Source organism: Erythrolamprus reginae, chromosome 1 (genome assembly GCF_031021105.1).
Source record: "Erythrolamprus reginae isolate rEryReg1 chromosome 1, rEryReg1.hap1, whole genome shotgun sequence".
Classification (NCBI taxonomy): domain Eukaryota; kingdom Metazoa; phylum Chordata; class Lepidosauria; order Squamata; family Dipsadidae; genus Erythrolamprus; species Erythrolamprus reginae.
In genome coordinates this window covers 73964036-73977588 of record NC_091950.1, presented here as the reverse complement: position 1 = coordinate 73977588, position 13553 = coordinate 73964036, and the positions used below count along the sequence as shown (strand labels likewise).

General features: G+C 36.8%; 1 protein-coding gene across 1 annotated transcript in view; it reads left to right on the top strand.

Moving 5' to 3' along the window:
• AKAP6 (A-kinase anchoring protein 6) overlaps positions 1–13553 on the top strand; it is a 271172-nt gene that overhangs the window by 41917 nt on the left and 215702 nt on the right. The window contains exons 3-4 of the mRNA XM_070734077.1: positions 1899–3698; positions 12201–12323. Coding sequence (XP_070590178.1) covers positions 1899–3698; positions 12201–12323 — 1923 coding nt within the window. The remainder of the gene's footprint in view (positions 1–1898; positions 3699–12200; positions 12324–13553) is intronic.

Sequence of the window (13553 nt, the reverse complement as noted above, 5' to 3'; positions counted from 1 at the left end):
GCTCACAAATATGTTTAACCTTCAGCCAATAATTTTTCAGTCTGTTTTGTCAGTAGCTATTTCATCCAACTATTATTTATTATTATTTCTGCAGAAAAATATTTTCCAGCAAACCCGTTAAGAGTAACATGCCACAAACTCATATGTAAGAACTTTTCCCCATTAAGAAACAGCACAATATTCGTGATGTGACCAAAATGAAATGCTGCTTTGGAGATGAAACAGGGAGTAAATCTTTCCCATAAGGAAAGGATGAATTTATTGGAACAGATTTCTTATGTCCATGAATCAGGAGATAAAAAAATGGAAACAAGTTTTCAGGGAAATACTAGACAGACAGAGAGACAAATAGAGACAGACCTTTACACATACACAAACACACATGCACACTCACAGTGATTGATAGACAGACAGACATGGTTCAAAAATAGTCACACTATTGAGGAGAGTGCTTCCTAAGAAAAAAAGAAGTGTTTGGGACTATTTTTTCAACAAACAGTTATATTTTTTGGCTCTGAATTTGTTTTGTGTCCTGTGTCAAATTTCAGAAATAGTTTTCTTAGTTCTGGGCAGAGGGTAAATACTAGAATAAGGAAAGCTTGCCCCTTGCTCACTTCACAAGGCTACAAGCAGGGCAAAACCAGGTCAGAAAAGTGTTACAGAATCCAAGTCATGGCATGTATCAGGAGAACAACTATTGTACTCTCAACACTCATGATCTTTGCAGTATAAGAAAAAAAAGCAAAAACAAGTTGGAAATATAGTACAATATTTGTCTCCAATATTTCTCCAGAAACATATTTTAACCTGGGGAATTTTGATGTGGAAATGTAGGGGATACACTATTCCCAACTTCCTTCTATATTTCTATGGTGATGTATTTTATATGTCTGCCTCTGCTAAAATTTAAAAAAATATCAACACCTTTGTTTAATAATCATAATATCCCAGTATGCCTTTTATTTAAACAGGAATTAGGAACTATCCTAAAAATATACAAATCTATTATGGCAATTACACAATAATATAAATTAACATAAATAATGGCAGATGTTCTGTTATAATTCCAAATCTATTTTTATGAAATTTTATAGAAATTTTTGAATATTTGCATTTGCTTTGATCACAGGCTTTAAATTTTTAAACTGCCCACAAAAGAGTTAAAGTTAAAGCATTCTTTATCCACACATATTAGACATATTTTTTTTAAAATTAAAGGTTATTCAAGAATTCTCCCAATTTTAACCACACGTTCCTGAAGAAAGGGTTAAAAACAAAAAATAGAAGCTTATCTTTTTTCTTAATTAAATAGCAATTGAATAATAAAAATGAGATTTTTAAAAAATCAAAACATTGTAATATTCCAGATATACAAGTAAGGAGAAATAAAGAAATACCCTGACTATCTGAAGCTGTAAGGATATACAACTAACTCAGGTTATATATTGAGTTCTGAACCAATTAATTATTATTTCGTATTCCTTGCATGATAGTAATAATAGTAATGATAGTAATAAATAAGAATAATATAATAAAATGCCATCAGGGACTGACTTTAATGCATATGGCTCCATTAAACATTGGTTCATGAACTTTTTGCCATTCACATTCCATTCAATGTTATCCAGGCATAACACATCACTTCTACGCCAATTATTTAAAGCTGCCAACAAATGGACAATCTCTTCCATTATTGCATTCTTCATTATTTAATTAATGTTATCCATTTTCAGTGAAATGTATAAAGCAATGTGATAATTTTATGATCAGTAATGTCCTAAAGATCAAGAGGACACCCACCAGCTCCACCGTTCCCATTTCTGTATCCGCAAGGTTTAGCATTATAGATTTAAAAAATCATAAGCACAACTCTTTTTCCTCTTTTGATTTTGTTACAGGACCGTCTTGATTCTTTAACAGAAGTGGATGACTCAGGACAGCTAACCATCAAATGCTCTCAGAATTATTTATCCTTAGACTGTGGAATTACTGCCTTTGAACTGTCTGACTACAGCCCGAGTGAGGATTTGCTTGGTACTCTTGGGGACATGACTTCCAGTCCAGCTAAAATAACATCCTTTGAGTCTTGGAGCTGTAGTGAAATGGACAAAGCCTTTCCAGAACTTACTAGAGGTGTGGGATTACTGGCTGTAGCAACAGATTCAGGTGCTTCCAAATGCAATGAAAGTATTAATACAAAGGAAATCCATCTACCCTTGTCAATAGATCAGCTGCAGGGGGACAGCCAATGTTGCAAAGAACCATCAACTATATCAACTGAACTTTCACTAACTCATCTTTTTGAACACTTACCCTTTTGTAAAGTAGCTTCTGAGGATTCGGCTGTCTCATTTGGCCACAAGAAGGTCTTAGAAACAATGAAACAGGAGCCAAATCCAATGGCCTCCAGTGGTGCACAAGCTAATCATCACCCTCATAATGAAAACTCAACTCCCAAGAGATCAATTCAAGATGGTTTTGACTGCAATGAGGATTCGCCCACACAGCCCACTTTGCCCAAGAGGGGCTTCTTTCTCAAAGAAGACATATTTAAAACAGATCTTATAGTCAATGATATAAAAAACCAGTTCTCTTTGATTAAGACAGAAATCAGTAAGAGCACCCCCTCACTGCTAGAGCCACCAGACCGATCCAAGCTTTGCCTAGCATTACAAACGACATACAATAATTGCCCTTCTGCCATAAGTCAGTCCTGCGATTGTTTACACAACTTAAGTGAACTCAAGTTTGCAATTCAAAATCATTTCAAAGAAAAATCCATGGCTTTAAGTAAGTCAAGTGACAATGCTAGACGGCAGAAGCTGCGGTGCAAGAAGTCACACGACATTCCCGAAGAGGTGGCGTCCTGCAGGATTTCTGAAATGGCATCAAATACTACACCCACCAATCAGATAGACAAAAGGGGAGTTCTGGCTTTACAAAACGGAATTTCTTCGGGCAGCATGCACTCCATAGAAGGAACAGAAAGTGATACAACATCAACCTCTTCTGAACTTTACAAGCAAGAAGAATTGAATGGCCAGTTTAGCAGCGAAAGAGAACCATCTGTTTCACCCACTCATAGCCAAGTCAGCAGCTTTTCAGCTGGATCAAATCCTGCTGTATCTCCATTCCCTCTTCTTGCAAGAAACAAGACTGAAAAAACCCACTCATCTTCACCAAATAATGCCAGCACAGAAAATAAAATAGGTGATGCCTGGTATGGCTCTGATGAATACTTAGCTCTTCCATCGCATCTCAAACAGACGGAAGTATTAGCTTTGAAATTAGAAAATCTGACAAAATTACTTCCACAGAAATCTCCAGGAGAAACTATTCAAAACATCGATGACTGGGAACTATCTGAAATGAATTCAGATTCAGAGCTTTACCCATCCTATCAGGTCAAAAAGAAGCACAAAAGGTTAGGTAGAATTTCACCGAGCTCTTCAAGTGACATCATATCGTCAGTAGGAGACAGCATTGAATCAGGCCCTCTTAGTGATATTCTTTCTGACGAAGAACTTTGCACATCTAGCTTGAAAAGGTACCTAGAAGACAGGCCACGAAAGCCATCAATATGTCAGGATTCTGATAAAAATGAAAGAACTCTGACAAATAAATCAGCTTTAATACAGCAACTGATGGAAGATATACAACACCAAGAGAATAATGAAATTGTATGGAAAAAAATGGAGGTAAGTAGGAAACAGATGAAGTGGATAGAGCTTTATTTTCTTATCAATTTATGGCAGCATAAAGAGGAAATTTACAAAATACATTTATTTATTTATTTATTATTAATTGGATTTGATATGTTGTGGGGACTCAGGGCAGCTCACAACATATCCAAACAATATACAATATACATATCTAAAAATCCAATTAATATAGCTAAAAAACTTTAAAAACTCTAATAAGACTTAAAATCATTTATTCCCATTCACACAGCAAGACATACTACACTTGTCATCCAGGGGGCTAGGGTCTAATGGCCCCAAGCTATGTGGAACAGATAGGTCTTTAAACTTTTACGGAAGGCGAGGAGGGTGGGGGCAGTGTGAATTTCTGGGGGGAGCTGATTCCAGAGGGCTGCCCCCCCCCCCACAAAGAAGGCTCTTCCCCTAGGTCCTGCCAAATGACATTGTCTAGTTGACAGGACTTGGAGAAGGCTGACTCTGTGGGACCGAACCAGTCGCTGGGCCTCATGCAGCAGAAAGCAGTACCAGAAGTAATCTGGTCCAATTCCATGTAGGGCTTTAATAGGTCATAACCAACACTTTGAATTGCATCCGGAAAGCAATCAGCAGCTAATGCAGTCCATGGAGTGTGGAGAAATATGGTTAGCCTTGGAAGGCCCATAACCACTTGCGCGACTGCATTCTGCATGATTTCAAATTTCTGAAGACTCTTCAAAGGTAGCCCCATGTAGAGAGCATTGCACTAGTCAAACCTCAAGGTGATAAGGGCATGAGTGATTGTGAGTAGAGACTCCCTGTCCAGATAGGGCTGCAACTGGTACATCAGGAGTACCTGGGTGAAAGCCCCCCTTGCCACAGCCGAAAGATGATGGTCCCATGTCAGCTGTGGATTGAGGAGGATGCCCAAGTTGCAGACCCTCTCTGAGGGGGTCAAAAGTCATCCCCCCCATGATAATGGATGTACAGATGGGGGTGTTCTTGAGAGGCAGAATCCACTGCCACTCCGTCTTGTCAGGATTGAGTTTGAGCCTGTTAGCACCCATCCAGAGCCTAACAACCTCCAGACACATTGATGCATGCAACATACTTGAAATGTTGAAGCAGCCACATCACCCAAAAGATTTGACATGACTGTTTCGAGGGCTTTCCCATATGTGTGCATAACAGCTTCACTTTGGGGAAAGACTTTGAAAAGAAGTGTGTCAAATCCTTTGATATACTCTTTGCCTTTAATGTTCGGAAAAGAGTTTCTTATTTATTTATTTATTTTGTCCAATACACAATAATACACAATGAAGGTTATAGAGGATATAGTAGAGAAGAAATACGAGATTTGGAGAGACTACAGGACAGGGGATGGAAGGCACTGTAGTGCGCTTATGCACGCTCATTACTGACATCTTAGGAATCTGGAGAGGTCAACCGTGGATAGTCTAAGGGTAAAATGTTGGGGGTTAGGGGATGATTATACCAGCCTGTTTTGCAAAAAATCTCTTTTAAAAGTCTGATACTGCCCTAATGTTCATTAGCAGTAAGACAAGGTCAATAGGGAATGAGAGATGAATTATATATTTTTTGTATTAAGTTCTTGAGAGTTCTGTCATATGTCCATTCCATCACTTTTCTGTACTGGTATTCAAGAGAGGGCTTTCTGGTGGGAATGGAATCCATATGAAAAACATCTATTTATGACTTTATATGCATCTTATGATTGTTTTAAATATGTTATATGCATTGTGGTATATTTTTAAAGACAAAACTGTGCTGAAGAATTTGAAGAAATACAGAATAGGAATTATAGTTTATATTGTTATGCACTTCAGCATGGGGAAAGCAAATTAGGTCAGTTTATTTCCACGCGAAACGAGATTACAACTTTGAACATCCATGGGTAAGGACCAAACACAATACTAAACTGAAACCTGGCAAAATGTTGTTTTCATGAATGTGGACCTGCTGGCAAGGATCTATGCAGCTGCTGAGAAACACTAGGCTGATGATTATTTATTTATAAGGTAACATATATGCCTTTTGTTCTACTACAGATACTCAGTGAAAATAGCAACAGATATGTATGTATGGATAGATGTATAATGCATACTTCCTGCTTGGAGCAAACAGAGAGCAAATCACTACACTGTGTAGGCTCCCCAATGATATCAGTGATCTTTATCAAGAATGACTTGATATATTTATTTGTTAAGTTTATATCCAACTCAAGATTGAAAAGATAGCATTCTGTTCTCTAACTTTAACAATCCTGAGAAGTAAAATGGATTAAAGAGAAACTAGTGATCTTCAATTTTCAGACCCCAGAGGTGTGCCAGTCTGATTCCTATACTACACATATACCTATAAATGTTCTTTATACCTAAGAACATTTTTAAAAAAAGTTTCTGGTGTGAGTTTAGGTCAAAGTGGACTAGATTAGGAAACCAAAGTTATTAATGAGGATACAGGTTCAGAATCTGAATATGATTTTGTACCTATAACCTCTGAAGCTACGAGCACTTTTTTATCTTTGTAAAAGAAAGTTGTGTCTCAGATACTTTCTCAAATTATATTGTTTTTCCTTGCAGGCTTGCACTCAGATTTATTTATCTGACCATTATCTTAGTTGAAGCTATTTCACTTGTTCTTCAATGTTATTCCTTCTGTCTATTGCACAAACCTGCTTACCCAAATAATGCCCCTTGTTTGATAACCATACATATGGACTAGTTTTGAAAAAGAAAGTTCAGAACATTAAAGAGGGCTGAAAAAGTGTTGTTATTTTTGAACTTGAATTTATGAGTATTCTAAAGGTGTCCTTCTGTAAATTGGAGTATGCAAGTCAACATTTTTAAAAAATGTATATATGACCTTCCAACATGTATGCATTAGGAAGCTGTGCACAAAACCTGGTATATGAATAAACAGGTCATATACTATATATACAACAACACAATACTATATTACAACAACACAAAGATTGGAACTTCAGCCTGAAGATGGTGAATGTGATTTCGCCGAAACGTCGCATAGACATGCAAAACATTACACAGGGCAAAACCCGAACTCAGAACAATATCTCTCTCTCTCTCTCTCTCTCTCTCTCTCTCTCTCTCTCTCTATATATATATATATATATATATATATATATATATATATATATATATATATATATGACGGTCTTGGTATATTCGGGTTTCTTCCCGTGTAGGATTTGGAAATTTCTGGCGACGTTTCGATGAGGTCTCACTCATCATCTTCAGGCTGGTGTTTCTGTCCTTTTTCTCAGGCGAAAACATTCATAAGAAAATTGAAGTTTGACCTCAACAAATTGTGAATTGAAAAGTAAACAGAGTTAAACAAAAAGTGCAGATTTTTGAATTCAGAACTCCTGAAGACAGAGCAAGAGAGTGTATATTTGAATCAATCAATCAGAATAGAGCTGGAAGCAGGCGGCGGTTGATTCTTACTTCCGCTACTGCCGTGGTTGCTGGGTGACCGGCAGTGTGCACGTCCAGCGTCCGTGTGTCTGTGAGTCAGAGCGAGATTTGGTTTCTGCATTTGTGCAGGAAGTAAATCTTGCAAGAAGACACGCGGGTGTGCGAGATTTTGTAGATTTCTTTGCTTCTGTTGAAATCTCACACGCCCGGGCGTCCTCTCACAAGATTTTGTTTCTGCGCATGTGCAGAAGCCAAATCTTGCTTTGATGCATACACCAGCCCACCGGTCACCTGTAGGTATTGCCACTGCATTTTCACTACCGGAACACCAGCCCCTCCCCATCTAGGTAGAAACCCAATACTGGATAGAAGGGACCTTGAAGTTCTAGTAGTCCAACCCAGGGAAGGGCTACCAAAAGTTTTTCTATCACACTGTGGGTATGGCTTATTCAGGACACCCTGCATTTTATTTCAACATCTTTCAGTGCAAATTGGGTGCTCTGGGGGGGGGGGAGCTCCATTTTTGCTACCCCACTGTGTTCTCCCCCATCCGGGCAGTAGCCCTCCCTTGAGTACATCTATTTAAATTCAGCAGGATAAATTATCCAATAAAAGCAAATAGAATCAGGATTTCAACAAAAGAATGGCTAGGCTGGTAAGACCCATGCCCCACTGCATTCTCTCCCGTCCGGCCAGTAGCCAACCCTTGGTTCAACCCCCGGCTCAAACAGGAGATCCTGTACCATTAAAATCCAAATAGAAAATGTGTAGTTCCTAAGAATATATATTAAGAAATGGCAATTAATAGCATAAGGGGTACTTAATAGACAGATTTACAGACCGTAGACATTTCTTCTAGCAATGAGCTACTGTCACACTGAAAGCTTCAATAATAAAGGCTTTTCTGGCTAAAGTCATCTGGCACTCATCAAATATGAACTGGTTCCTGGGGTTTGCAGGTATATTGAAATATTTGGCACTGGCGCTGTTGAGTTGAGTGATCCTTGTGACAGATTAGATATGACTTCTTGGCAAAAGATTATTTTATAGACTTTGTGCTAGACTCCCATTCCTCTGTTCCTCTCATTCCTTATGCAAGAGAGATTTTGGTAACCTTTTGCTTCTGCGCATGTGTGGAAGAAAAAAAATCACCAAAATCTCTCACATGCACACTGGTAGCAGCGGAATCAAGAATCCACCCCTGACCCAGTGGAATCCCTCAAGGAACAGGCAGGTGAATTAGACAACAGTCCTTTATTAACAGCATGGTTAGCAAACAACCACAACAGCAGCAACGAACAGAAAGGCAGAGTTGCTCCCTTTTAAATCGGAGTGTGGTGGCCAATCACAGCCCCGGAAACTCTTGCCGAAGATTCAGCCTATCGGGAGTGACCCTGCTGATTCCGGGACATAACAGTATATGTAGAGTTAATTATTCTTCCAAATACACTTAAACATTCAAAGACCAATGGAATATGAGCAACCATGTGAGCGGAAAAATCACCTCACATGGAGCTACAACATCCTGTTGTATTTCACATGCAATGGTCCAGGCTTGGTGTGATGACCTGCTCTCTGGTCATCTATTTTGATTGTTATAAGTGTGTTTAACTTGATTATCTTTTCCTGAAATGAAATATGCATTGCTGCTGGGGGGTGTTGTGTTGTTTGTTCATTTATTTCTGTTATTTCTATTTAAACCTGAATCCTGGAGTTGCTCCAGTAATTGAGGCAGTACAAGATGCACAATAAATAAACTACATTGTGTTCATAGCACTGCTTTTAAAATTGCTTGAAAGAATTCCAAAATTCCCAGAGCACCTTTTGTTTACTACTACTACTACTACTACTACTACTACTACTACTACTACTACTGTACTATACTACTACTACTACTATACCACTGCTGCTGCTGCTACTACTACTACTACTATTATTATTATTATTATTATTATTATTATTATTATTAAATTAGCATTCACCAAAGGTAAATGTAATATCTCCAGCATACATATTCTGAAAATGACTACAGATTCTATTGAGCTCCTATAATTTTTATTAAACAATAAACATGAGGTACAGGTGTGTCCCAATATTTCCTTTGGTTGGGTGCCCACCTTTTCTTAATGGGGCTTCTCCACAGGCTAATGCATGCAAGGAAGGAATTGGGGAAGGTTTGGATGTGGAAAAATGACAGCTTTTGTAATTGGTTATTGTAAATGGCCAACCATGTCACTAGCCATCTGCTAAATCATCAGGTCTGCCCACTAGAAGTCATTTTGTAAGAGTATCAAAAATATAAGCTTAAAATTCCAAACCTGCTCATGGATGCAGAAAGTCTGGATAGTATTTCTATAAAGGGAGATAGTAATTAATAGATATTTCCAGTATTTGCCATAGGTTGGCATTTCATAATGGCTAGAAGGCTATGACTAAGATTAAATAGGGTTTTTTTAAAATCTCATGATGAATTTGCTATTTTGTGGATATTCCTCCAGATGGTGCTGTTTACTTAGATAATAATACTTTGGACCTGACAATGTTGCACCCTCATGAAAGCCATAATGATTTTCAGTTTTGAGGCTTTAAACATTAAAAATATTTTTTCTTTTTCTACAGTTTTTTTTTAATAGTTTCCATAAAATTTTATAGATATCATCAGAAAAGTGGTGGGGGTTTTTTTAGATTTAAATTTTTCATTAGAAAATGGACTTTATTCCAATCACAGGTATAGCCATAATATTAGTTTCTTACACTTTCATCTAGTTCTGAATTTATAGTTACACTTCAGGTATGTGTACCCTAATTATCTTTACTTGTAATAAGAACATTATGGCCCTTAATGACAGTACAGTATATTTTAATAAATCTACAAGGGGAATGTTTATATTATTTAATAAATGATTCTATCCAATCAGTTTTCTGTGTTATAATTTTACTTCAGTTACAAATAGCTTTTAAAATATTAAATATTGTGTGTGTGTGTGTGTATTATATATTTTAAAAATATAAGTTCCAAATTACTGATTGTTTATTAGTAGGTCACGGGATGTTTATATATCCAAAAAAAATATTTATCTATTCTGAATAGGATTTTATTTTTATTATCTACATTATTCTCCCCCTAAGATGACATATATGGACAATAAATGATACTACAAATCTTGCCCTCTGTGAGAACTTTGTATTAACTTCTGTATCTCTAACTGGAGATTTGTGCAAAAGCTTCTGTATATTGTATGGTTCTAACATATGTTCAGTATATGTGTAGCACATAAATTAGAGAGAGCAATTATTTTTACAGGAAGGGAGGGAGGGAGGGAAGGAGGGAGGGAGGGAGGGAGGAAGGAAGGAGCAATGGTTATACCCACCCCATATAGAGAAAGAAGGAAGGATCAATGACTGTAGTCACACTATATGGAGGTTATTCAACTAGCATATCTTTCAGGCAGTGCAACCAAATGTGATTTTGTCAGAAACAAGAAGTTGGAGCAACCCCCATATGGGAGTTCTCTAGCTGTCTGTTTCTGAATTTTTAAAAATCCTTCCAGCATTTCACAAGAGGCTTTGTAAAATGTGGACAGAAAAATATAGAGAGAAATAAAGTTTCCTCTCCTTGTCCAACTCTGATTGGCTAGAGGAAATTTTCACTGAGTAAAAATAAATAAATAAAAAACAAAAAATTACTTGGTAGTAGATCACAGCATTCCAGCTAATTATTAGTATGTGTGCCAAGACGCAACCTCCACCCCCAAGGTTGTACTTAAGATACAATGATAGCATCACATTTTGAATTAGGACCGTTATCTTACATTTCTTACTAAAATTAATAGCACAAAATTCATAACCAATTCCAATTACAGTATAAAATCTTCATTTTGTGTCTCTGTATATATTTATTCAAGAGCCCCTATCTCAGGGTTGCTACCCCTTTCTTTCAAAAATCTACACCCATAAAAGCTTCTCAGATGACTTATAACATAAATAAATCAATACAAATATATGAAATCAAAATAAATTATGGAAGGTTGGAGAGTTATTTCAATTTCTGAAATACTGTAAACTGAACGTGTTAGAATTCCATTTTCATAATCCAAAAGTTTCAGGATTATGGGAAATTATCCAACACATCTGGAGAACATCTGCTATTAGGGAGGCTGGTCTATTCTGTTTGCTAATGCTTACACTTGATTTGGAGTTGGGCAACCAAATCAAATCAATAAATGAAGCTGCTAATCAGGCTTCCTTAGGAATGATCCTGTTACAACCTGAGCAGAACCTTTTCTTCATCTACCTAGTTAGGAATCTGTTGGCAGATATGATAAAGACTTTATGCTTTCTGACATGTTGCAATTTTAACAAGTGAACTGGAAGCCAGAGCAGCGTAAACAAAATGGCAGCAATGTATTCTGAGATGCAAATATTGATTGCATGGATATTATCTCGATATTTATTATTTTTAGTTTTTCTATAGCATGGTACGTCAGCTGCTATTTTTCAATTCTGCATTTTCTATTCAGATATTATAATTACTTTTAATTGTAATTATGAGGAAAAATGTTTATAAAGTGGATTCTAAAACATGGAGGGTCAAAATATAACATAGTAGTCTTCCTTGTTTTCTAACCTTTGACAATGCAGATCTGAATTTAACAATGCAGTAACTGAATTTAAATATGCCTGGGATAAAAATAGTACAAGGGCAGACTAGATGGACCATGAGGCCTTTTTCTGCCATCAATCTTCTATGTTTCTGATTCTCTCTCTCTCCCTCTCTCCCTCGCACTCTCTGTTTCTCCCCATATAAAACATATAAATTTCCAAAATTGCCTCTCATGAAATAGGGGGTTTCCATGGTCATGAAAAGAAATATATAACCTTTAATTTATATTCATTGCTGTCCTAAATTTTCTCAATATAAGTTAGGCCCAATTCATTTCCTCCCATCCATCTTCACCATTCACATTGTTTTAGTATATACAGCTACTTACTGGTTGCCAAATTATATTTTAACTGTATTATTGATTTACATTGGTTTTTTTAACAACTGCCATTTCTTGTTTTAAAGGGGTTTGTAAGCAAGTTGGATGAATTCATTCAATGGTTAAATGAAGCCATGGAAACCACAGAAAACTGGACTCCTCCAAAGGCTGAGACGGACAGTCTTAAACTTTACCTGGAAACACACTTGGTAAGACAAAATTATTTTGTTACCAAAATTAATAATAAAAAACATTTTCTTTATTGCTATTATTCTTACCTTCATTATATATTATACAGTATATAGTTTGAGTTTTCCAGAAATACATAATATACCTGTATGAATTAAAAACTCAGTAATAATGAATGGGGGGAAAGATAGACTCTCATTTGGAGGTTTTAAATGTAAATAGTGTAGGACAAAAGCTACAGCAAGGTTAAAAACCCTAAGATAGTAATTTTTTTAAAATAACCCATATCCTTACAAATAAATACAGTTTTTATATTTCAATGTCATTTAGGTGAGATGGGAAGTATAGAAATTTAATAAATAAATAAATAAATGGCAAAGAAGAACTTTCTAATATTAATGTAGTCCTCTTTGTGCTGTATTTTTCATTGTGATGTAAGATCATTTAAATATTTTTATATTGTACATTTTTATTTAGAAAATTTATATAGCCACTTATTCACTCACAGAGACTTTAGGCCAGTGGTTCCCAACCTTTTTTGGGCCATGCCCCACCGAAGCATCTCTAAAATCCTGATCTCCCAGCCCCTTCTTACTATTCAAAAAGTGAACTCCTACTCATATGGAGGAAGCCTAAAGGTCCTTAACTTGGTTTAAACAAAGTTCCAATTGCCCCTATTAAAAATCAATTTTTAATTGTGGGCCCAACCATTACAATTGTGGACCCACCATTACAATGTGAAGTTTATAATATTGCCTCATTACCTCAAAATCTAAATAATGCTGGAAGAATTATAAGTATTATATTTGAATGAAAATATAACTGCATGAAGAAATTTGGAATCCATTGAAAAAAATGATGAGAGGAATGGATGGGTGGATGGATGGATGGATGGATGGATGGATGGATGGATGGATGGACAGATGGATGTGGCCAGACAGATTGATATATACAGGGGTGGGCTCCAGCCGGAACACTAAATTGGGCTCACCGCCATGGTTTGTGAGTGCTTGCTGGGCCAGCGCGATTTTGCTTCTGCATTTGTGGAGATAGCAAAATTGTGCATGGAGCCACAGGTGCGCCCATGTTTCAGCATGCACAGAAGCAAAAAAACCCTTGCCAAAACAGGGGATCACCTACGGCTCCATGCGCGATTTTGCTATCTCCAAATGTGCAGAAGCAAAATCACTCACGAGCCGCCGCGGTGAGCCCAATTTAGCATTCCGGCTAGCAGCCCATCCCTGGATATA